The 23,264-nt window shown below is 49.8% G+C and overlaps 2 protein-coding genes across 2 annotated transcripts; both read left to right on the forward strand.

The window, feature by feature from the left end:
• The first annotated feature begins 13,028 nt into the window (after positions 1–13,028).
• LOC133902437 (dehydration-responsive element-binding protein 1A-like) lies at positions 13,029–14,045 on the forward strand. The gene has a single exon (XM_062344025.1). The coding sequence runs from the start codon at positions 13,252–13,254 to the stop codon at positions 13,930–13,932; it is 681 nt and encodes a 226-aa protein (XP_062200009.1). The 5' UTR covers positions 13,029–13,251; the 3' UTR covers positions 13,933–14,045.
• Positions 14,046–18,637: 4,592 nt separating this feature from the next.
• On the forward strand, positions 18,638–19,759 carry LOC133902002 (dehydration-responsive element-binding protein 1A-like). The gene has a single exon (XM_062343565.1). The coding sequence runs from the start codon at positions 18,907–18,909 to the stop codon at positions 19,576–19,578; it is 672 nt and encodes a 223-aa protein (XP_062199549.1). The 5' UTR covers positions 18,638–18,906; the 3' UTR covers positions 19,579–19,759.
• Positions 19,760–23,264: the final 3,505 nt, after the last annotated feature.

Raw genomic sequence — 23,264 nt, forward strand, 5'->3', positions numbered from 1 at the left:
TCCGTGGCACCTTGGTATTCGCATCCCCTCTTTCCCATTCAGGATATGTTGAGGTCGGCGCGCCTATAAAAGGAAAGGATGGAGAACACGTAAAGAGGGGACCAAAAGGTGTGGTGTGTGAAGAAGAGGACGCAGACGCTCAAACCCGCTCAAGCCAAGCTAGAACACGAGAGCCCCAAGCTCTCAGTAAGTGTCTCTCTCTTGTAATCAGATACATCCTTGGAGAATTCCCTTCAAGGGCAGATATAACACTCACACAGGAGTAGGGTGTTACGCCTCCGTACGGCCCGAACCTGTCTAAACCCCAGTGCACCCATTTTTCTCGCATCAGGGCGATCATCTCCCACCAGCCATTGCATTTGTTTCCGTTCCCGCTTATTTCCCAACAAGCTTATCCAGGATCATCCCCCCGGCCGAATCTCTAAAAAGGGGTCTCTCGGGATCCCTGCGACAGGAGTTCATCCTCCGACAGCTGGCGCGCCAGGTAGGGGGGAATATCCCTGGATTGTTTGTTTCGCTTTTTTCCCACAGGAAAAGATGGCCGGTGGGCATCGTCTCCAGCGTTCCAGCTCCACTTCCAGTGACGGAGCGCTACCCGACGTCTGAAGGAACCCCGTCGCTGCTGCATGCCAGCAGCAGCCGCCATCCACGTGCGCGGTTTTTCCCGCTCAAGGGGATCAAGGCGCTGGGCCCATCAGGGCCGCCGCCACCGTTGCCGACGCACTTTCCGACCCCCAGCAGGTGGTCGGGACCCCGGCCGCCCGGTCCGCCTCTGGACCGCGTCGGGTGCCACCACGACGCGGGCTCGCTTTCAGCGAGGCTAGCCCAGGGAGCGCGCTGCTTGCAGCACATGCTCTCCTTAGGCACCCGCCCGTTCAGGCCACGCCGAACACTCCGGAAGGTCGGTGGATCCAAGATGTCGTTGCTTTGGTCGGCACTGCTCGTCGCCAGGTGCAGGCCAGGAGTCCTCGCACCACTTATCAGCATGATGCCGCCAGAGCCGGCTCCTCAACGGGCAATACCCGCACGGGCCGAGGGGTCTCCAGGCGGAGTGTCGTCCCCCTGGCCGTGTCTGAAGCCCGAGACCTCCGCTTGCGCCTTGACGAGCGGAGGGTCACGAGGATGCCCGAGTTACTCTCGAGCGTCAGCGGGAGACCCGGCAGGGGGTCGGGGCAGAGGACCAGGCTTCCTCTCTCCCGGCCCAAGGCCACCGGGGATCCCCGGTTCACCGCCACTCGTCACCAAGGACCACCGCTCGCGCTGCGGGATACGGCACCGGCTGCCGTGCCTTCACCACCGAGCTCCGCCGGGTCAGGTGGCCTTCCAAGTTCCGCCCCGAGCTGCCGGAGAAGTACGACGGGTCCATCGACCCCGTCGAGCTCCTCCAAATCTACACGACGGTCGTCCAAGCGGCCGGAGGCAGCGAAAAGGTGATGGTAAACTACTTTCATGTTGCCCTGAGGGGCTCCGCCCGCTCTTGGCTTATGAACTTACCCCCAGGGTCTATCGGCTCCTGGGATGACCTGTGCCACCAGTTCGTGGCCAACTTTCAGGGCACGTTTACGCGCCCCGGTTTGGAGTGCGACCTTCATGCCGTCCAACAGCAGGAGGGGGAAACGCTACGGCGCTTTATACAGCGCTTCAGCCAGGTTCGCAACACCATTCCTCGAGTGGCCCCCCATGCTGTTATTGTTGCTTTCCGGCAGGGCGTCCGCGATGAGCGGATGCTCGAAAAGCAAGGTACGCACGAGATCGAGACCCCTGCGGAACTCTTCGCACTGGCCGATAAGTGCGCCAAGGCTACGGAGGCCAGGGCGTGGCATGCTCCTCGCCCCACCTCCGACCAGCCAAGTTCTTCCCGCTCCGACAAGCGGGAAAAGAAGAAGAGGAGGAAGCGTGAGGCCGCTCCCATTGAGCCAGCCCAGGTCCCTGCTCATAGGGTGCCGCAAGAGCCCGACCACCGGCAAGAGCGCCGGCCGGGTGTCGATCGACGCCCCGCCAGGGCCCCTGCTCGGGCTCCTCCTCGGGCCTCCATACCCACCAGGGCCTCGGCTCCAGCAAGAGCCCCGGCCCCCGACCGAGTTCCTGTTCCAGCGAGGGCCCCCGTTCCCGCGGGGCCCGAGCCAGGTAAATGGTGTCCTATACACCAGACCAGATGGCACGACCTCACGGAGTGTCGTACGGTAAAAGGACTCGTGGAGTAGCGTCAGAGGGAGCGCGACGAGTCCCGCGGAGGAGGCGATATTGAGGTCGCCCCCAACAACGCCGAGCTCGGCTTCCAGGAGCCCGAGCATGCCGTTGCCTTCATCGACGGGGGCGCTTACACACCCTGCTCGCGTCGTGGCATCAAGATCATGCGACGCGAGGTGTGTTCGGCAACCCCGAGCGAGGAGGCCACAAGACCCCTGAGGTGGTCGGATGCTCCGATCACGTTCAGCATGGCTGATCACCCCGCCAGTACTGCAGCCGTGGGACGGCTACCTCTGGTAGTGTCTCCCACTATCTGCAATGTTAAGGTCGGCAGAGTGCTGATCGACGGTGGTGCCAGCCTCAACCTCCTTTCCAAAGAGGCTTTTGAGAAGCTGCAGGTGTCCTCCCGACGCCTAAAGCCGTCGCTCCCCTTCTGTGGAGTGACCCCTGGGCACTCCCTGCCCCTCGGGCAGGTTGAGTTGCCTGTCACGTTCAGGAGCCGGGACAACTTCCGCATGGAATGAATCCTCTTCGATGTCGCGGAACTCCCTCTCCCCTACAACGCCATTCTCGGGCGTCCGGTGCTTGCAAAGTTTATGATGGCCGTGCATTATGCATACCTTACGGTTAAGATGCCCGGCTCCGCAGGCTCTATCTCTGTGATCGCCGACTCCGGCGGCGCTGTCTCCTGCGCTGAACAATCATACATGGCTCTGGTCTCAGCACAGGCCGAGGTCGATGGCTCTATAGGGGGCCCGGGACCCTCTTCATCCAAACCCCGACTCGCCGCCGACACCTCTGTTCCAACGAAGGAGGTCGTGGTGGGCGAAGACGCTACCCAGGTTGTCCGTATCGGCAGCGACCTGGGCAGCAAATAGGAAAGCGCGCTCGTCGCCTTCCTACGGGCCAGCATAGACGTGTTTGCCTGGCAACCGTCCGACATGCCCGGGATCCCTAGGGAGGTGATCGAGCATCACTTGGCCGTGCGTCCGGACGCCCGCCCGGTGAAGCAGAAGGTCCGGCGGCAGGCGCCAGAGCGCCAGGAGTTTATCCGCGAGCAGGTCAGCAGGCTCCTCGACGCCGGATTCATCCGAGAAGTCCTCCACCCCGACTGGCTAGTAAACCCAGTCATCGTCCCGAAGGCCAACGGCAAGCTTCGCATGTGCGTGGACTACACCGACCTTAACAAGGCTTGCCCTAAAGATCCCTTCCCCTTACCTCGCATTGATCAAATTATAGATTCAACTGCGGGATGTGATCTTTTATGCTTCCTAGATGCAAACTCTGGGTATCACCAGATTCGCATGGCCATAGGGGACGAGGAAAAAACTGCTTTTACCACCCCGGTGGGGACTTATTGCTACATGTCAATGCCTTTCGGCCTGCGCAACGCTGGATCCTCTTTCCAGCGCGCTATTCGTATCACTCTTAACTCGCAAGTTGGCCGCAACGTCGAGGCTTACATCGACGATCTCGTGGTCAAAACCCGAGACCGCGCCACCCTGCTCGAGGACCTTGCCGAGACTTTCAACAGTCTCCGCTCTACCCGCCTCAAGCTCAACCCGGAGAAATGTGTCTTCGGGGTGCCGGCGGGCAAGCTCCTTGGTTTCTTGGTCTCTGGCCGAGGGATCGAGGTCAATCCAGAGAAGATCTGGGCCATCGAGCAGATGCGACCCCCGGTTCGACTCAAGGAGGTCCAGCGCCTCGCCGGCTGCATGCCAGCCCTCGGGCGCTTCATCTCCAAGCTCGGGGAGCGAGGGCTCCCCCTCTTCAAGCTTCTGAAGAAATCCGGACGTTTTGACTGGACGCCGGAGGCCGAGCAGGCCTTCCGCGACTTAAAGAAGTACCTTACTTCGCCACCCGTGTTGGTGGCTCCCTCCCAAGGTGAGCCCCTACTACTTTATGTTTCGGCCACTCCACAGGTCGTGAGCATAGTGCTGGTGGTGGAGCGCAACGAATGTTCGGGGCCGGGTGCTGGGTCCCAGCTCCCAGAGGCCCCCGACCACTCACTTGTCCTCGTGGCTCCCCCTGGGCAAGGGGTCGAACCCGAGCACACTGCTCTTCCCAGCCAAGGAATTGAGCCCGAGTACCCGGCCAGCCCTGACCATGCCGCCGACCCTGGGGGCTGCGGCAGCCCCCCGAGTAGGGCCACCGTCCGGGCCTGCCGGATGCAGCGACCGGTATACTTCATCAGCGAAGTCCTCCGGGAAGCCAAGACAAGGTATCCCCAGGCGCAGAAGCTACTCTATGCCGTGCTCATCGCCTCCCGGAAGCTGCGCCACTACTTTCAGGCGCACAAGGTCTCGGTGGTTACCACTTATCCACTGGGACCCATTCTCCGGAACCGGGAGGGCACCGGGCGCGTTGTCAAATGGGCGGTCGAGCTGGCGGAGTTCGACCTACACTTCGTCTGTCGCCAGGCAATCAAAAGCCAGGCACTCTCCGACTTCTTGGCAGAATGGACGCCCGTCCCCTGCGTCGTCCCAGAAGAGATCTCCACCAAAAGGTGTGGTGTGTGAAGAAGAGGACGCAGACGCTCAAACCCGCTCAAGCCAAGCTAGAACACGAGAGCCTCAAGCTCTCAGTAAGTGTCTCTCTCTTGTAATCAGATACATCCTTGGAGAATTCCCTTCAAGGGCAGATATAACACTCATACAGGAGTAGGGTGTTACGCCTCCGTACGGCCCGAACCTGTCTAAACCCCAGTGCACCCATTTTTCTCGCATCAGGGCGATCATCTCCCACCAGCCATTGCATTTGTTTTCGTTCCCGCTTATTTCCCAATAAGCTTATCCAGGATCATCCCCCCGGTCGAATCTCTAAAAAGGGGTCTCTCGGGATCCCTGCGACAGGAGTTCATCCTCCGACAATGTCCCTTGACTTTCTAAAATTAGCAAAGAAAATTTGAGAGGACTACGTCCAATGGTTTCCTTTCGGAGACGAAAACCTCATCGTAAAGGGATTTTCATTCACTTCAGCGCTCCAACGGTTTCACTTCATGGTTCCCGTCATGAAAAGATTCCCAAGATCATTCTCTTCAGGACGGAATTATCTCTCCTTTCCATTCGCGATTCCCCTCAAATAGAGGCTGTTGAAGATGAAAGAAAATAAAAGGAATGAAAACAGAAAAGAGAATTGGGAAGGAAACGAAATGAAAGGAATATGGTTAAAGATATTCTTATAATAGTGGTTGACCCTGTAACTTCTCAACACCTCACAAAGTCTTCCCTTCAAAATTGTCAGTTGGCAAGCTAACCGAGTTCCCTGAGTGCAGCGCCGACCCCGAGCTTGCTGGCTGCCCGAGCGCCACGCCGCTGCCTGCCCGAGCTTGCCGGTCTCGCAGGTGTCGTCGCGTGAGACTCCTGACCTCGCGGGTGTCGTCGTGTGCCTCACGTAACGCATGGATGAGCGTGTAGCGCTGATCGACGGAACTCGCGACAAGCTCTCTTCTCACCTCTCTATCCTCCCCTCTCTCCTCCAGATCATTTGAGCGCTGACATGGTGGTCGTATCGACAATTATTGTACTTGTTCTCAATGAGCACTAGAAAGTTAGACCATATACAATCATATTTCTTTCATTTCGTTTTCTTTCTCGTTATTATTCTCTTTATTTTTTTCTTATCCCCAACAACTTCTTTTCGAAAGGAATCGCGAAGAGAAAATGAGAGATAATCTCGTTTTGAAGGGAATGATCTTGAAAATCCCTTCGTGATGAAAATTGTAAAAAAAAACTATTAAAACACTGAAGAGAATAAAAATCCTTTCACGTTAGAAATTTAGGTCCTGAAAGAAAGCCCTTGCCATGGTTTAGAATCTCAACCTTCCCGTGATCACACACGGCATGTGGCATCACGGATACAACGATTCGAGTTCGAGCTACCATGATCTCACACTCAGCTCGTCGCGCTGACGTGGCCTCCTGCCTACATGGCCGTGCCGCCGAAACGCTCGAACCAGCACGTGCGAGGAAGCCAGACGGTCACTCGACGTAAGGTGTGACGTATGCTCTGCGACAGCCTCGGGCCGTCACCGTTGACATCCGCATCTCTGAGTGCATCTCTCCAGGGCCGCCGAGGGGCACAAAAGTCTGACCGAGGAAACTTTGACTTGGGAGGAGCTATTCAGCCGCCGATCTTTTGTGCTGCTCAACTGCGACGGTGGAGTTAGTCAAAGGAGTGTGTTTCACAAGTGCCTGTTCAACTGAAATAGGGGTCGACCCCGGGCTTTTGATGTTTCGTTGACTGTCAATCCGAATATTCGTACGTCAGCATTGATGTGTCATTTGTTTGCACACTTTCTATTCCTTAAGTAGGAAAAGGTGTGTTGGAGATATCTCTCCCGCCTACTTACACTGAAGCTTGAATACACGAAGGACCGGGGGCATGAAGACAAGTCACCCTAGGAACTTGAAAGGAGGACCTCTGAAGATCTAGAAGATTCAATCCTCCAAAGCGGCCGATGACCCAGAGGGTTCAAACCTCCGGGGCTTTCTAAGACCCCGGAAGAAATTCTGCCAAGCGATACCGGGGCCGCATGCCACCGAGCCCATACACGTGCGATAAATTAAAGCCAGCAAATAACCATGACATTATATTTGCTGTACTAGACTATTTTACTCTGGGTCAATCTTACTATTTTACTCTGGGTCAATCTTATTGATTAGAGGATTAGATCGTCTTTTTATATGTCCGTGTCCACGACCTATATATATATATCCAATCATAATATAACGCATTCACAAGGGTGACTTTAAAGGTTCTCTCATCGTAGGGACTCATGGGGATAATTAACTGGACATATTGTGCCTCACAGCTCTAAACCAATATAAATCTCGTGTCTTATTTTAACTCTTTGATACGAGGCCCGTAAAACTGCCAAAGGCCCTTGCTTGTGTTTACGTGATCGCGCGACATGTTTTACTCCTAATCCTAGTCGTGTGAACGCTCCTACCCTTGTTTGTTTACAACAAAAAGGTGAATGGAGCTTGACGTGCTCAGACTTGGACGCGAAGAGCTACCAACAGATTTGGTTCCCAAATTTACCAGGGCACAAGACCGTTCCGGAAAAAAAAAGGACACAAGACCAGTTGGTACTCTAGACCTGTAGACAGCAGTATTAGAAGTCCGATACAATGTACCGTGCAAAAAACAGTCTCATCTTTAGAATACAAGATAGCTACTATCTACTGATCCGTGATTAAGAAAATCAACTCCTACCGAAAGTGTATTCGATGGTTCAAAGAACCCAGTAAAGAATACTTTTGCTGAAAAGAAAATCTACAGATTAGTACTATGATACCTCCCGCTTCAATTTGTACCTTTCACTTGCAGCTGGTTCCAGCGAGATAACCACAAGTCCCCGAAGAGATAAAGATAATCACAGCGGCTGCCAAAAGCGCGTGTGCACGGAGGCGGCCGGATAAGCTCAGACCGCCCGTTCGCGTCGCCGCCGCGGTGAAAGCAACTCTCACGGCGTCGCCATCGCTGCGCCTCGCGCCCCCTTGGCCGCCCCGCCCCACCCCGCCCCAAACGGCAACTAGTAAAATATTGCTGCGCTCCCCACCACCAGCACGAGCCGAACCGCGCGGGCAAGCAACAGAGAGCACGCTGGGGATCGGTTGGCTCTAGCGCGGCTGTGAGCGGACGCGGTTGCCTTTCCGTATTGAAAGCCGCGACTTTTCGGCCGGACATGGTGCTGCCTGGCTGGATGGGTCAGGGGCGGCGGGAGAGGAGGAAGCACCTCCCGCAAGCCGGGCAGGGGTGATTGATTGAGTCCTGACGCCCAAAAGGTGGTGTTTTGTCCGCTTGCTCGGGAGCTCGCCGCAAGTGGCCATCTTCTTTTGACAGAAGGGTCGCGAGTGAGATTGAGGCGGCGCATTCGCCGCACGCGCTTCAGGGGCGGCGGCGGGCTTCCCCGCAGCACGCTGCGCGCTTTTCTGAGATTTTTTAAAATAATAGTACTTTAATAGAAAATTGCCAAAAAAGTCAAAATGAAAAATTACAAAAACATGTGCCGGTCCGTACTCAAGACATTCGGAATATCCATAGACCGTTGTGGGCACTCTAAATATCGATAAGTGGCCAGCTCCATATCACGAACGTTGTTGGCTGTATCAGTACTTTGAGTGCTAACAGGTGGTCATATAGGACTTATCGGTAGGGATACAAACGGGATGGATATTTTCTGACTCGACCGTCCAAAGGAGTTGAGACGCTATTCAAACCAAAAAACTCGGATATCAAATCCTTATTCATAGTGTTGGATGAGATGTCGGATATGGATATAAGGAAATTGATATCCGTTAAATAGCAAATATCTGATATTTTTATCGGATATATTCGACTAGGATCAGGGTTAAAAAAATAGTTGAAAACCAATCGAAATTCATGAAAACCGACCAATTCGGTTTATACTGAATTATGAATTCGACCAGTTTTGGAATTTGAATTCAAAATTTCAAAAAAATTAAAATAAATTAAAATAAATCTAAAAATACTAGAGAAAATTCTAAGACCTTCTAAAAAATTCAAAAATAATATCCTTTACATCATATTTCATGAGAGGAAGTTTGAAAGAAAAAAAAGAAAAGAAAAGGTGTGCAACTCATTTAGTAGGGCTCCATTAAGGAAAATATTAACATGCAAACACATATTTTTTATGTGTAGGGTATAACTTAAGAGAATCTATAAAATTAGTTTCACTTCATTTAAAGTTTTATTAATTTCTCCATAATTTTTACAAAGTTCACAAGCATAAAAGTAAACATGTTAAGAAATAGCATTGTAATTAACATTTTCATGTCTACTATTATTTTTTCTACATAAAGCATAGTATAAGTAAACTAAAAAAGTCATTTCACTAGTTTTGGAGGTGTGATGAGTTAGTTATAAATTAATATATTTGTAATATATTTACATAATTCTGCATGTTACAATAATTATTTCATGAGTTCATGTATTTTTAAAAGACATATGATAATGTAAGAAGACTAATAAAATTAGTTTCATAATTTTTTATTAGCAAAGAATTAACTATGCATTTAACTAGGTTTAGCAAATACATTTTCTTATAGAAAATATTAACTTTTTTATGGTTATAAATACTTTAATCATGTAGACCATGTTACAAGAAAACTAATAAAAATATGTTTCACTTTATTTGATACTCATGAATTAGTTATCGGTTTTACAAGGTTAAGCTATTTTTATGTTTTTTCTTTAATTTTACTGAAATTCAATTAAACCGAACTGTTTTTAAGAAAACCAAACGGTTTTCGACCACAAACGAAATGCAGAAAATATGGTTGAATACCGACGAAATCGAGCGATTAATCGGTGAAATATACGGCTACTAAATGTCCAATCCGGTTGGTTTTTACTATGGTCAAACCAGTTTGATTAAGTGAATTCAACCGAATTCTCGCCATATTTTGATCGAATTTTCTGAACATCGTGAATAACGGGAATTCAGGAACCTTGACTAGGATCCGAAAAGTATCTGAGTCTGGGTCATAGACTCAATCAGTCCTCGGTCGATCAGAGAAGCAAATTCTATAAAACTCAGTCCTATAAAAAAACTATCTATCTTTTGATGACACATATTTATCCACTATCTCTTTTCTTCAAACTAATCATAAAATTGTAAGATGGATGATATAAATAGGGTTTTACCATACTCTTTTTAAACCTATCAATAACATTTGCTTCCGTCCGCCAGTCCCCACCCAACCTCGAAAGACATAGCATTTAGTAGGAAAGTAGCAAGATTTCTGCGGAAATCTCGACGGATCCACCAAAAACCAAGACAAATCTAGCCCAGGCATTGCCCCTCAGCGCCCCTGCTTTGCTTCGGGATGGCGAGCTCCCCGCTCATCTCACAAGGGAATAATGAAGCAAATGAGAGGGAGAGAGCAGAGCATTCGTGCAAACCTCGTCTCTCTCTCTCTCCCCCTCCTTCCCTTTCTTGGACGCAATACAGCATGCGAGGAAACGGCTGCTCCTCCTCCTCCCTTGTTGGACCACGTCGGCGGCGCGAACGCCTCCGCTGCCCGGCAGCCGCCCCACCGGCGCAGCGGCGCCGCACCTCGTAGCCAGGGTTTAAAGAATAGTTCAGACTAGAGAGAGAGGTTACTGGAGCAGTAGTGGTACTGATCTAAGCTGGGACTGGTTGTGGGAGTTGGTATTAGGCCCTGTTTGTTTCAGCTTCGGATTCTGGCTTTCAGCTTTTATAATCCGAAGCTGAAACAAACAGGCAGCTTTTGGTTATAGCTTTTTAAAATCTGCTGGTTGGATTGTGAGAATCTGAGAAGCTGGTTTTCCTCAGCTTTTGATAGATTGTGAAAGTTCATTTTACTAAACTGTCCATTAAATTTTTTTAAATCTACAGTTTAAAAGCTTTTCACAATCCAGCTTTTCACAATCCAGCTTTTATAAGCTGCTTTTCAGAATCTCTAGCTGAAACAAACAGGCCCTTAGTAGCACAGCATGACTGTAAGAGAGAGACAGGTGAAGAGAGAGAAGGAACGAGTGATTTGGGTTTCGTTTATATTACGCAGACGCAGCTTGGTTGCTTGCTTACCGGGGTAGGCAGAGGCAGGGAAGAGATCCAGGGGCACTCGAGGCAGCAGCATAATCATGAAATGAACCAAATTGTCAATAGCGTACTAGATACCCTGCATCAATACCAAATTGTCATCATTGAGAATAAAAATACCAAATGGGAGCACTCTTGTACTTGATCTCCCACACAATTATTATTATACTATATTGAGCCCTAGGTAATTAATATAGTGCAGCAGGTGGTCATAGAAATGCAGTACGATTTGTTTGTGAAACAGAATACATACATGGATAATAGCAAAAAATAGAATATAGACATGAAAACCTAGAAATGTGGAATAGTCGAATGATTATAATATAATATATAAGATGGTTACTTTTACTTAATATCCGAATAAATATTTATGACCGGTAATATCCGTATCCGAGGCATCACATATTGGATCTAAATTAATCTGTATTCATGACCGAGACTATTAGTATCTATATCAGGTACTATTTATTTCTGACTAAAAAAAAAGAATGTATGATCAACGATATCCATCCACATCTGATATAATTGCACCTCTAATTGTCATCCCCCTATTGGCTTACAGAGTGAGACTTGTCGTCACCACTATTGATCTGTAGAGCGGGACCTATCGGCACATCGAATGCCAATACGTTCTTTCTCCCACGGTCATATATGTGCCATGTGGGATGTCTGCACTCTGAATAAAGATTGGCACATATTTTTATAATTTTTTATTTTTGCAATTTTATTTTTTAAGTTTTTTATTAAAATACTATTATTCAAATATCCCTTTTCTGATACCGGGATTGCCTGGGACCGTGGATTGGTAGGGGTGGTCTTGGTTTTGCGGCTCGGTCACGTCGCTATAGGTGGGTTGGGTCGCGAGATCCAGTGGACAAGGAGGTTTGGTACTCTACCACGAAGACGTTTTCTGCACAAAGCTGCTTGCTGAAGTGATTGGATAGCTGTCTCAAGCAACACTCTGCTCTCTCTCTCTCTCTTTGCCGTGTAGGGTGATCATTTCACTGAACCGGCTAAGCAACTTTCATTCGGAACACGGAATCTCATTCGAACCGCAGGATTTTGTTCGTAGAATTTGCATCCGCTGTACGTTTGGGCCTCTAGATTGTGATGCTCCTATCACTTTTAGATATAGGAGTACCTGTCTTCATCAGCCCTTTTGTGATGCCGTAAGTTAAGCTTCCATAGGGCAGGCCTCTGTGTCATCCGATTTTCTGAACACGGCCCGATTTAATAGTGTTTGAAGAAGGACATCGTTGGTTGATTGGCAGTCCATTTCTTTTTCTATTTCTCAACATTAATCCCCCCCCCCCCCCCCTCAATATTTCGACCCTAATACTCACCAATCGTCCGCTAGCGGTGCCACTGACACTGCTAACTCTTCCTTCTGCCATCTCCAAGGCCAACTGCTTCTATCTCCACTACCAAGAATTGCCCTCGGTAACGACATCTAGGAGGCGGCAAGTGTTGTTTTAAATGGGCTTTTAATCAAAAAGAAATCTTTTTATACAAAGATAGAAATCTTCAGGATTTTGCAAGTGGAAATTTATATTCTAAGCTGAATGGTTCAAAAATTTTAATTTCAAAGTTGAAATTGCCAAGTTGAAAGCTAATATTTCAAAACCATTCCATTCAAGTTGAATGTTTGGCAACAATAGCTGCCAGCATAAAATGGCGAATCCAGGGTTAAAAATTAGAAGGGTTTAATTTCTTCTTCCTCTTTTTTATTTCTTTTTTCTCTTCTATACTAAAAATCATAAGGGCTCTCAAATATTCCCGGCGCCGCCCATGCCAGCATACCTTGATATGGATCGTTTGATCAATTTCCTGTGTCCCCTTCTTCAGGAGTAAAAAGTACTACCGTACGGAGATGCGGAATGCAACTAGCACCATAACCCAATTTCCATTCCGAGGAATATAGATTCGATCTTCTCTTTTTCAAGGAGATTCGATATTAAATAATTGAGGACAAACAAAAGTTTTTGTTCGATGTGTTGACCACTGACCATCTACATCTCCAGAGCCCCAACCTCGCTGTACCAAAAATCGGAATTGCCAACTGCAACAATTTCTTTACCATATCAGCAACCAGGCAAACAAGAGTGACATTTGTCAGCTACAAACAGCTGCAAGGATTCAGGCGATAAGTAACCAGAGACAGAAACAGATAGCGGAAGCAAAAGCAATATCGTGGCCGTACTGTACCAATAAAAATAGAAAGAAAGTCTGAGGTCACTCTCGAAGTCTCCACTGTCGCCGGCTTGCAAGTTGCTTGCCCGGCCTTACCCAGATGCATCCCCCTTGCTTTGCTTTCTTTCTCCAGCTGTGTGCTCCCTTCCCGCGGTTTATACTCCACTCCAGACACCACCTATATATATGCGCCCACAAATCCACCATTCCATCGCAAAAGCTAAACACAATTCAAGCAGGACCAAAGGGTTAAGGAAGCAAGAGGTGATCAGAAGAAGATGTGCCCGATCAAGAAGGAGATGAGCGCCGAGTTGGGCTCCCCGTGCAGCTCGACCTCGTCGGAGCACCACCAGACAGTGTGGACCTCGCGGCCGAAGCGGCCCGCGGGGCGGACCAAGTTCCGGGAGACGCGGCACCCCGTGTTCCGCGGCGTCCGGCGCCGGGGCAATGCCGGGCGGTGGGTGTGCGAGGTGCGCGTACCGGGGAGGCATGGCTGCAGGCTCTGGCTCGGCACCTTCGACACCGCCGAGGCCGCCGCGCGCGCGCACGACGCCGCCATGCTCGCCATCGCCGGCGCGGGCGCGTGCCTCAACTTCGCCGACTCCGCCTGGCTGCTGGCCGTGCCGGATTCGTACGCCAGCCTCGCCGACGTCCGCCACGCGGTCGCCGAGGCCGTGGAGGACTTCCAGCGCCGCGAGGCGCTCGCGGACGACGCGCGCTCGGCCACGTCCTCGGCGCCGTCCTCCCCTGCCAACGAAGAAGATGACGGCAGCACCACCGGCGGCGAGGGGTCCTCTCCGGCCACCAAGGACTCGCCGTTCGAATTGGACGTGTTCAGCGACATGAGCTGGGACTTGTACTACGCGAGCTTGGCGCAGGGGATGCTCATGGAGCCGCCGTCCTTGGTCACGGCGTTCGGCGACGGCGACGTCGCTGATGTTCCACTCTGGAGCTACTAGAATCGAGGCAGCTGTACTTACTTTTGCTTTTTCTTTCTCTTGGCCTCCGATGCCAAATTTTGGTATTGTAACGGTTACTTCTTTTGGTAATGAGATAGAGCAGGTTGGGGAAACAGAGCATGTCCATTGACTTTTTTTGTTTAAACGAAGCAGGCAAGAGAGCTATGCAGGATCAGCCGCCGTCAGAGAGCTATCGATTGATAAATAAGAAAGTTTAGATTTGGCGAAAAAACAGCTCCAAAAGAGTTAAACGACTGAAACAACTACAACTACAACTAAGACAAAAAAAAAAAACAACGGTACTCACAAAAAATAGAAAACGACGATAACCATCGGCGACTAGTTGGATGAAAGCCTAACACGCCTCGCATCACCTTAGTCACCGACATGCCACCTTGGAGAGTACATCCGCCCTTCACCGAATCGACCACCGTCATATAGGATCAACCGTTGTTGAGCCACTGTGCCCTATAGGGCCACCACCATCGCAACCATCAGACACCGACCATCATCATTAGAGCACCATCCAATCACCATATCACCAGATTGCTGAGCACCAATCTAATTGCTACGAACCCTAACACATCTCGACTCGCACTCGTAGTTGTTGAAACCCTGGTCTTGACCGAGCGTAGAAGAAGCCATCGCGAAACCAACCGTATCGCACCAAGAAGGACGCTGTTGTGCGGGACCCGTCACCGTAGTGCCGTTGCAGCACCGCACAGACTCACCGACCGAAGCATCGCACTAGAACCGATCAACTCCGAGGTCGCCTCAATCACACGCGTGACGCCACCCCAAACCCGCTGCCGGACACCACACTTCGGATTCGGTTTGCCTCTCCATTGAGGATGCGCAGCTCCGCCCTACAACCTATGCAAATCCTCCTTCCACCGTGCCACCACCAAAATCATAGCCGCACCACACGAACATATGCCCAGATGCTTGCCAACAACACCGACCCGGCTCCTAGGCGGCCTCCAACCTCGAAACTCCTCCACCGCCTCCCCCCTTGCAACCACTGAACTCGTCGCAACCACAAGCGTTGCACCATCCACACCGAGCCTGCCGCTACTAAGCAGTGAAAAACGTCGCAAGCGAGACGCTAGCTCTTGCCACCCTCATATGGCCACCATCACGCGCCATTGCACACCAACTCGCCTCTGCCCTGCAGGGCAAGTCACCGCATGACATCGCGCGCTATCTTGCTGGCCTAAAGCCACTCAGGCGAGCATCCGCCAACATTCGCATCACTTGACCGAATCCAGCCTTCAGCCACCGCCTGTTGTCATCGACCGAATCTGTTCGGGTCCACATGGATCCCGTCGACCCTGACCAGATCCGACCACCAGCCACCGTTAGTTGTCATCATCGGTGCGGCCATAGGTCGTCGAAGTTCACCGTCGCGCCGCCCCTCGTGCACGCTATCGTGGCCCACCAACGGGCCGTTGAGTCGCCGCCTGGTCTCATATCTAACTGCGAGACGTCGCGCTGAAAGGCACCAACGAGACATGGAAGTCCCCGTCGATGTTGTCCTCATCGCTACACGGACTTCTAGCAGTCGACTCTGGCGGCGACAGAGTGGGGGAGAGGGGTTGAGTGGTGGTGGTATCGGAGGTCGAGGAGCCACCCGTGTCACCCCTCGGGAGCGACCAAGTTGTCAATAGCCTCCAATTAACTATGTCCATTGATTTTCTAAAACTAGCAAAAAAGAAGATCAAAATTACAACCTATGATAGTGCTTAACTCGTTACACCTCACAGACAGTCTTCACTTAAAAATCGAAATTAGAGCTTCTGCCAAAGGCGAATCATTCGCCAAAATCGAAATTGGTCAGACAGTGCGCAAGAAGCTACTACAGGGAATCATTCGCCAAAGGCGAGAAGAAGGCGTGTGGCCTCACGGATACAAGATTCAAGCGACCATCATCACGAGGCCTGCTGCTTCCCATGGCCGAGTCTCCGCAATGCCCGAACCAGCATTTGTGGTGTGAGGCACGCAGACGATCAAACTCGATGTAAGGTATGACGAATGCTATGCGTCAATCTCTCTTGCGTCACCGTTGATATACGCATCTTCGAGTACATCTCTCTCGCAGCACCGAGAAATTTTTTGACATTGGAAGAGGCAGGAGCTAGTCAACAACCGATATTTTATACTTGTTGAATTTCACAAGGCTGGGGTACTCAAAGGCATGCGTTATTTAAGGCCAAAAGTGAGTCAAATGAGAAGCTTCTGTCCGTTCAAATGAAACGGGGGACGACTCCAGGGTTGCCATGCTTCGTTGACAGGCAATCTGAACACTCGAATGTCAGCACTGATGTGTCACTCTTTGTACCCAAGCTCCAGCAGTCATCTGTAGCTTTTAAATGTACGATACTATATTTCAACAACCTATTTTTTAATTTTTTTAGGCAACGGTAATGAATAGGTCTCATCTTGCCCTTCCGACGAACCTCATGCTCCCCTGTTCCGCCCGTCTTTGAAGCTCTTCGCTCCGGCACCGGCCATCTGATGCCACCCTTGGTTAGCAGTATCCCACCCATACCACCGTCTCCGCTGACCTGACGTGCCACTCGTCTACCTCTCTCTAAACTTAGAGATAAAGGATCCCGTCAGAGAAAATACACCGGTGTAGGCATGAGACGTCCACTTCGATTTTAGGAGCTGTGCTTTTAAAAAAGCACGGCTCAGTAGATGCCAGGTATCATTCCCGTCTTCCAGGACCGTCAATCGTCATCAGCTGCTGGACCTGACCCAAAATCCAACCGCGAACGGCTCCGATATTTTAGTCGACCCGTCGGACCGAAGGTTCCCCGAGGAGATAACCACAGCGGATGCCAATAGCGCGTGTGCACGGAGGCGGACGGATAAGCTCAGACCGCGCGCGTCGCTGTGCTGCGGTTGTCGCACACACGACGTCGCCACGCCTCGCGCCCGCGCACGGCATCCCCCCGCGGCGACTAAAATATCGCTGCGCGCCTGCGCTCCCCACCACGCGAGCAAGCAACGGAGAGCATAGCTGGGGATCGGTTGGCTTGCCTCTCGTCCCACAGCCAGCGCGGGCGCCTTTTGGTATTGAAAGCCGTCACTTTTCGATCGGAACCTCTAGATGTCAGGCTACTGTAGGTACAGTAAAATGTATTAGATCTGAGTTTACATCCGATTCAGTGCTACAGTACTCCACTACAAAGCTAGAATACAGATTACTGGTACCACAGTAAATAGCGCTTAGCTACTGCTGGGCACTGTAGCATAACTCGTTGTACTGTATAAATAGTGATCCTTTGCGGGGCCCGGGTTTTGGCTAGTGACTAGGGACGGAGGGATATGCACGGGTGATTGGGGTCACTACTCACTAGTACGACGGCGTGGTGGCGGGGAGAGTGGAAGCACCTGTGAATATTAGTCTATCGATTAACACTGTACAAAAAGTACTATTGTGTTAATTACTATAATAATATTACTATTTGTAGAACATTGCAGTATCAAATCATACTCATCCATCCGACATCTAACTTCTCACGGTGGAGAAAACACCACACCGTGAAGTTAGAGGTTTCAGCTCCCTCCCACAAACAAGTTGTCCGCTTGTCCGGGAACTCGACGCAAGTGGCCATTTTCTTTTGACACAAGTGGCAAGTGGGAGCGGGGATTGGGGCGACCCATTCGCAGCACGCGGTTCAGGTGCGGCAGCTTCCTTCCCGCTGCTGCTCGCTTCTGTGATACCGGGGTTGGCCTGAGACGGTGGTTCCGGTTTCGCGGCTCAGTCACCTCGCTATCGGTTGGGTGGCAAGGCGTCTAGTGGATTTGAAGTTAGCTTGGTGTCATGAAAGACTTATGCGTCCTCTCGTGAGCTGATTAAGTCATTGAATAGCTATCTAAGTGAACTATTCCCTCAGCTCCTTTTTAATGTTGTTTTAGCTCTTGGCGAAAAAAAAAGTAATCAATCCTCTCACCCATGGCATATTTAGCCCCTCTTAATTGTTCAAACTTCCGGTTGTAACACCTAATCCACCAGTCACCACAATCATTCAATTTAAACTTCATTTCACAATAGCTTTTAGCGAGGACGCTTGAGTAAAACATCACCTCTCCTAAAATATCTACTCCTATTTGAAAATGAATGTAGTAACAATGTATAAAGCCCAGTCTTTTGCCGATTAGGATGGTCAACTACATGACCCACCAGGTAAATTTGTGTGCGGAGGTAACATAGTTCCTTTCTACTTTATCTGATTTTAAATATATATCTATTTAGATTTGTTTTAAATCAAATCTTTCAGCTTCATCATCAATAATTTAAAAATTATATAGATTAACAACATGTGTTTGTTGTTCCTAGATTCATCATGAAAATTATTTTCATAATATATAACATTTTCTATTCCAAATAATATATTTTTATAGTTATTATTAATAAAAGTGTCCTATGGAGGACCATGTTAACGAACTTATATTTAGTATCAGAACGAGCATATGATTTGTTAACTCTCGTTTACAATCACGAATTTCACAGAATCTCTTCGTCAATCAATAGCACAATTGTTAGTCAAAACGTGAACACAAAAGTCGGACTTACCATTTATTCAAAAACGGCGGGAGTAGTAACCAACAGAGAAACCGATAACGGAAGCAAAAGCGGTATCGTGGTCGTCCTATAAAAAATACTAATAAAAAATATCAGGTCACTCTGGAAGTCTCCTTCACTCCTTTGTTGCTTACTTGCAAGTGGCATCACCGCCCTTACCAGATGCATCCCCTTTCTTCCCCAGCTGTGTGCTCGCCGCCCACTGGCTCCCTTCCCGCGTTTTGCACTCTGTTCCCGCCACCACCTATAAATATGCGCCCACAAATCCACCATTTCCATCGCAAAACCAGTCAAGGCTCGCGAACCCGATACACAGCTCAACCAGAACCCAAGGCACCCAAAACATCCGAGGCTCGAGGAGCCGAGAGCTGATCCGGAACAAGATGTGCCCGATCAAGAAGGAGATGAGCGGCGAGTCGAGCTCCCCCTGCAGCTCGACCTCGTCGGAGCACCAGACCGTGTGGGCCTCGCCGCCGAAGCGGCCCGCGGGGCGGACCAAGTTCCGGGAGACGCGGCACCCCGTGTTCCGCGGCGTCCGGCGCCGGGGCAATGCCGGGCGGTGGGTGTGCGAGGTGCGCGTCCCCGGGAGGCGCGGCTGCAGGCTCTGGCTCGGCACCTTCGACACCGCCGAGGCCGCCGCGCGCGCGCACGACGCCGCCATGCTCGCCATCGCCGGCGCCGGCGCGTGCCTCAACTTCGCCGACTCCGCCTGGCTGCTCGCCGTGCCGGACTCGTACGCCAGCCTCGCCGACGTCCGCCACGCGGTCGCCGAGGCCGTGGAGGACTTCCAGCGCCGCGAGGCGCTCGCGGACGACGCGCGCTCGGCCACGTCCTCCCCTGGCACGGAATACGAGGGCACCACCACCGACGGCGAGGAGTCTTCTCCGGCCACCGAGGACTCCTCGTTCCAATTGGACGTGTTCAACGACATGAGCTGGGACTTGTACTACGCGAGCTTGGCGCAGGGGATGCTCATGGCGCTGCCGTCCGCCGTCACGGCGTTCAGCGACGACGGCGACGCCAACGTCGCTGATGTGCCACTGTGGAGCTACTAGAACTGAGGCTCCTGAATTTTGGTCCCTCTTTTTAGGGTATATTTGGATCAGCCAGAGATTATAAGAATCTAGATTTTGGCTAGAGATTATAAAAAACTAGATAGTAAAAAGTTGGTTAATAATAATTTGGGAGCTGTTTGGATCACTGAATTATAGGTGGTTGGATTTTAGTTGTTCACAATGCTCTTGCTGATTTTTCCTAATTTTCTACTGCCCATGCAGTTTAGGGCCAACTCTTTGGCCACCTTGCGTGCGTTAGCTCCCGCCCGAGGTCGCCCGAGGTCACCCAGTTCCAGCAACCTCGTGTCTGCATATGAGTCCCCAAGCACCCATAGGAAAGGAGGCTTGGCGTTACTGCAGCCACTGCTGCTAGTATTGCTGTGCTTGCGCAGCTCCTCATCCAACGCCTCCGCCGCCGGCAACAGCAACGCCACCACGACCTCATGATCGAGTTGGCATGTACAGAGATGTAGTGAATAAGCCAAGATCGGAAGGAAGGGTTGAGGGTGCATAGAGAGACCGATTGGGATGTATGCAGCAAAGTTATGTACAGAGAACAAACGCCAAGACTCTTGCAGCCCGAGATTCTCGCATACAAATGTCCATACAAGGATTTTAAAAGTAAAAGTTGTAAGATTCATACAAATTTAAATATATGTCCATACAAATAACCTCTCATAATCACTCTCGCATAGCAAACAAAGCATTAGCAAGATTATCACGAAAGACATTCATGTGTTGATCTTCGTCACCTATTTGACTATTAGCACCACTTCGTTGAGATGAAGAGGCCGTCGGGATTGGCATGTAGTTTTCATCACGATCACACATGTCAAAGTCTGCATCCGTCATTGCACTTTCTCGAATGAAGTTATGAAGGACCATGCATGAAAGTATAATTTTGGTTTGCTTTATCATTGGATACCTTGGTAAGTCCAACAAGATTCTCCACTTCATCTTCAAAACACCAAATGAATGCTCGATGACGTTGCGTAGAGATGAATGCAAAAAATTGAGTACCTCCTTTCTGCCACTTGGTCTTGGACCTTGTCGAAACTCTGGTAAATGATAATTCGTCGCCTTGTACGGTGCAAGATAACACACTCGGTTAGGGTAGCCCGAGTCGACAAGATAAAATTTCCCTAAAAAATTTATAACATTACAAATTTTATATAAAAAAGAACATTTCAAATTTGACTTCGTCACAAGTGAGATAAGATGTCAACGAGTGAATTTACCGGGTGGAGGATGTGAAAACTTGTCGCCATATTTGCGTATAGCGTCATTAAACACTCTCATGTCATATACCGATCCTGACCAACCCGTGACAGCAAAGGTTAACCTCATGTCGAAGTCACATATAGCCAAGACATTTTGTGCGGATTACCCGTGACGTCCCACATGTTGAAGCATCTTTGACGCTGGCACGTCAACAGGTACATGTGTACCATCTATTGCTCCAATGCAGTTATTGAAATATGGTGAAAAACAAGCATCTTGTAGTCTAGGATGCACCATTCTGAATTCTGGATCTCTTGATTTGATAATATCTGCTGAGAGTATATAGATACTATGCAAGACTTGTTCAAATTTCCGACTAACCGTCTCGGTTGACCTCTCGAAACGATTGTCAGCTTGTCTAACACTTTGTGAGGCACCAATAATCTATAAAAACATGGCTAAAGCCTCTATGGAGCTCATCTTTTTTGTGGACTTCAGGCCGTAAGATGACACTAGCAACTGATGTAGCCTACCAAAAAGTGTACTACTCATCCTAAACATGTTGAAGCAAGATGTTGGATTATTAAGGGTTCTCATAACCCAATCATACCCAGAGAGAAAATTCCAGTATTGGCCGAAGTCCAATTAGCCTTGTCATATAGGTCCTCCTTCTATTACAGATTTGTCATATAAAAGAAGTAAGCAAAATTGCTCTTATGTAAGCACAGCAGTGTAAGATGACACTAGCAACTTATGTAGCACTTTTTTTCCTTAACAAGTACATGGCAACTTATGTAGCTGAAAACCAACAAGCATCTTGGGAATGCAAAAGCAATGTTAGCAGTGACAGTATCAATCGCAAGAAGATTGTATATTCTGAGCACAGTAGCTGATAAATAGACACACAGATGGCAATATATCAGCAAAGTTATAAAATTACTGACCAACCCACAGATTGTATATTCTGAGCACAATAGCTGATATGTAATACAAGGAATACGAAATGCACATCCATTATAAAGGACCATGAGGAGAGTGGGAGAAGTATATAATGCATCAGTTATGATTTGTAAATCTCAATATAGGCATATCCATATATTGAGATGGAAGAGCCTCTCATGCATTGAACAACTCTAAAGCTTTCTGTCCAACTCTAAACCAACAATTCTCATGTATCCATCAGTTATGAACATGATCATAAAGCTTTCCGTTAAACTCTAAACCAACAAGCATATTGACCACATGGCTGAAAACCAATAAGCATATTTGAGAGAAAGGTCATCAGTTCAAATATTTGAGACAAACAAACTTGACCACATGCCTACAGCCTTTCATTTGAGAGAAAGGTCATCAGTTCAAATATTTGAGACAAACAAACTTGACCTCATCAGTTACAACCTTTTCATTTGACACAAAGGTCCTCGGTTGACATCAAGTCAAGAACACATGCCTACAACACGACATCATCAGTTCACAAAATCAAAAGGGAAAGAAAAAAATTACTCACCGACGATCTGTCCCCAAATCCTTCATCCTCATCCTCTTGACCACCATCTGCATCGGCCGGCCATGGAGAGGCACCACTCCCACTTGTGTCGGTGCCAAAACGAGGAGTGCCACCACTCCCACATGCGGGGGCACCCACTGGAGGTGTGCCACCACTCACACCTACGACGGCGGGCACCCGAGGTGTTCCACGACCCCCGGTTGCGGCGGCGATGCCCTGAGGAGTTGCACGCCCTCCTCTGGTAGCCGCTGCAGCCGTCCTAGGAGCGCGGAAGGACCTTGCCGCTGTGCGACGCTCCATCCGGTGCGTGTCGCCGCGGCCCCACATCCAGCACTGACGGATCGACTAGGCCCAGTGCACCGATGACTACCTGCGACCTCAGCCTCGTCGATGTTGGGCAATGATGGAGAAAGGAGGAGGTCGTTGTACGACATCATGTTGGGGAAGTTGGAGGCTTGAGAATTGAGGTCGATGCCCCCCGTTCCGTCGGAACCGCATCGAGGAGGAACGGCACGGTCGCCAAGGGAGGTGTCGGGCTCCAAGAAGATGGCCCTGGCGGCGTGATTAGGCGGCTGCGTGATGGGATCCACGAATTCGGAGTCGTCGCCTTGCTCCCCAAACAGGTCCATCGGCGAATGACAAGACTTGGGCAGCGTCGGCGAGCTGGGATGGGCCGGCGACGGTAGGAGCACGCAGGGAAGCGGGGTTTGAGGCGGCGGCGGCGGCGCCCTACTGGGAGAGCACGCGACCAAGACAGAAGAGGCCGAGATGCGTGAGGGAGAAAAGCTTGGCGGAAAGGATAAGGTGCGGGGGCAAAAATGTCTTTTTACCATCTATTATCTGCTTTTAGCTGGGTGGAGCTAGATTATGGGATTATAAGAATCTGAGTTGTTTGATTTTTATTATCTGAACTATAATCTGGATTGATTGGATCAACTACAGATTTTTTTAGCTTGTT

The sequence above is a fragment of the Phragmites australis genome, chromosome 20 (assembly GCF_958298935.1).
Source record: "Phragmites australis chromosome 20, lpPhrAust1.1, whole genome shotgun sequence".
Lineage (NCBI taxonomy): Eukaryota > Viridiplantae > Streptophyta > Magnoliopsida > Poales > Poaceae > Phragmites > Phragmites australis.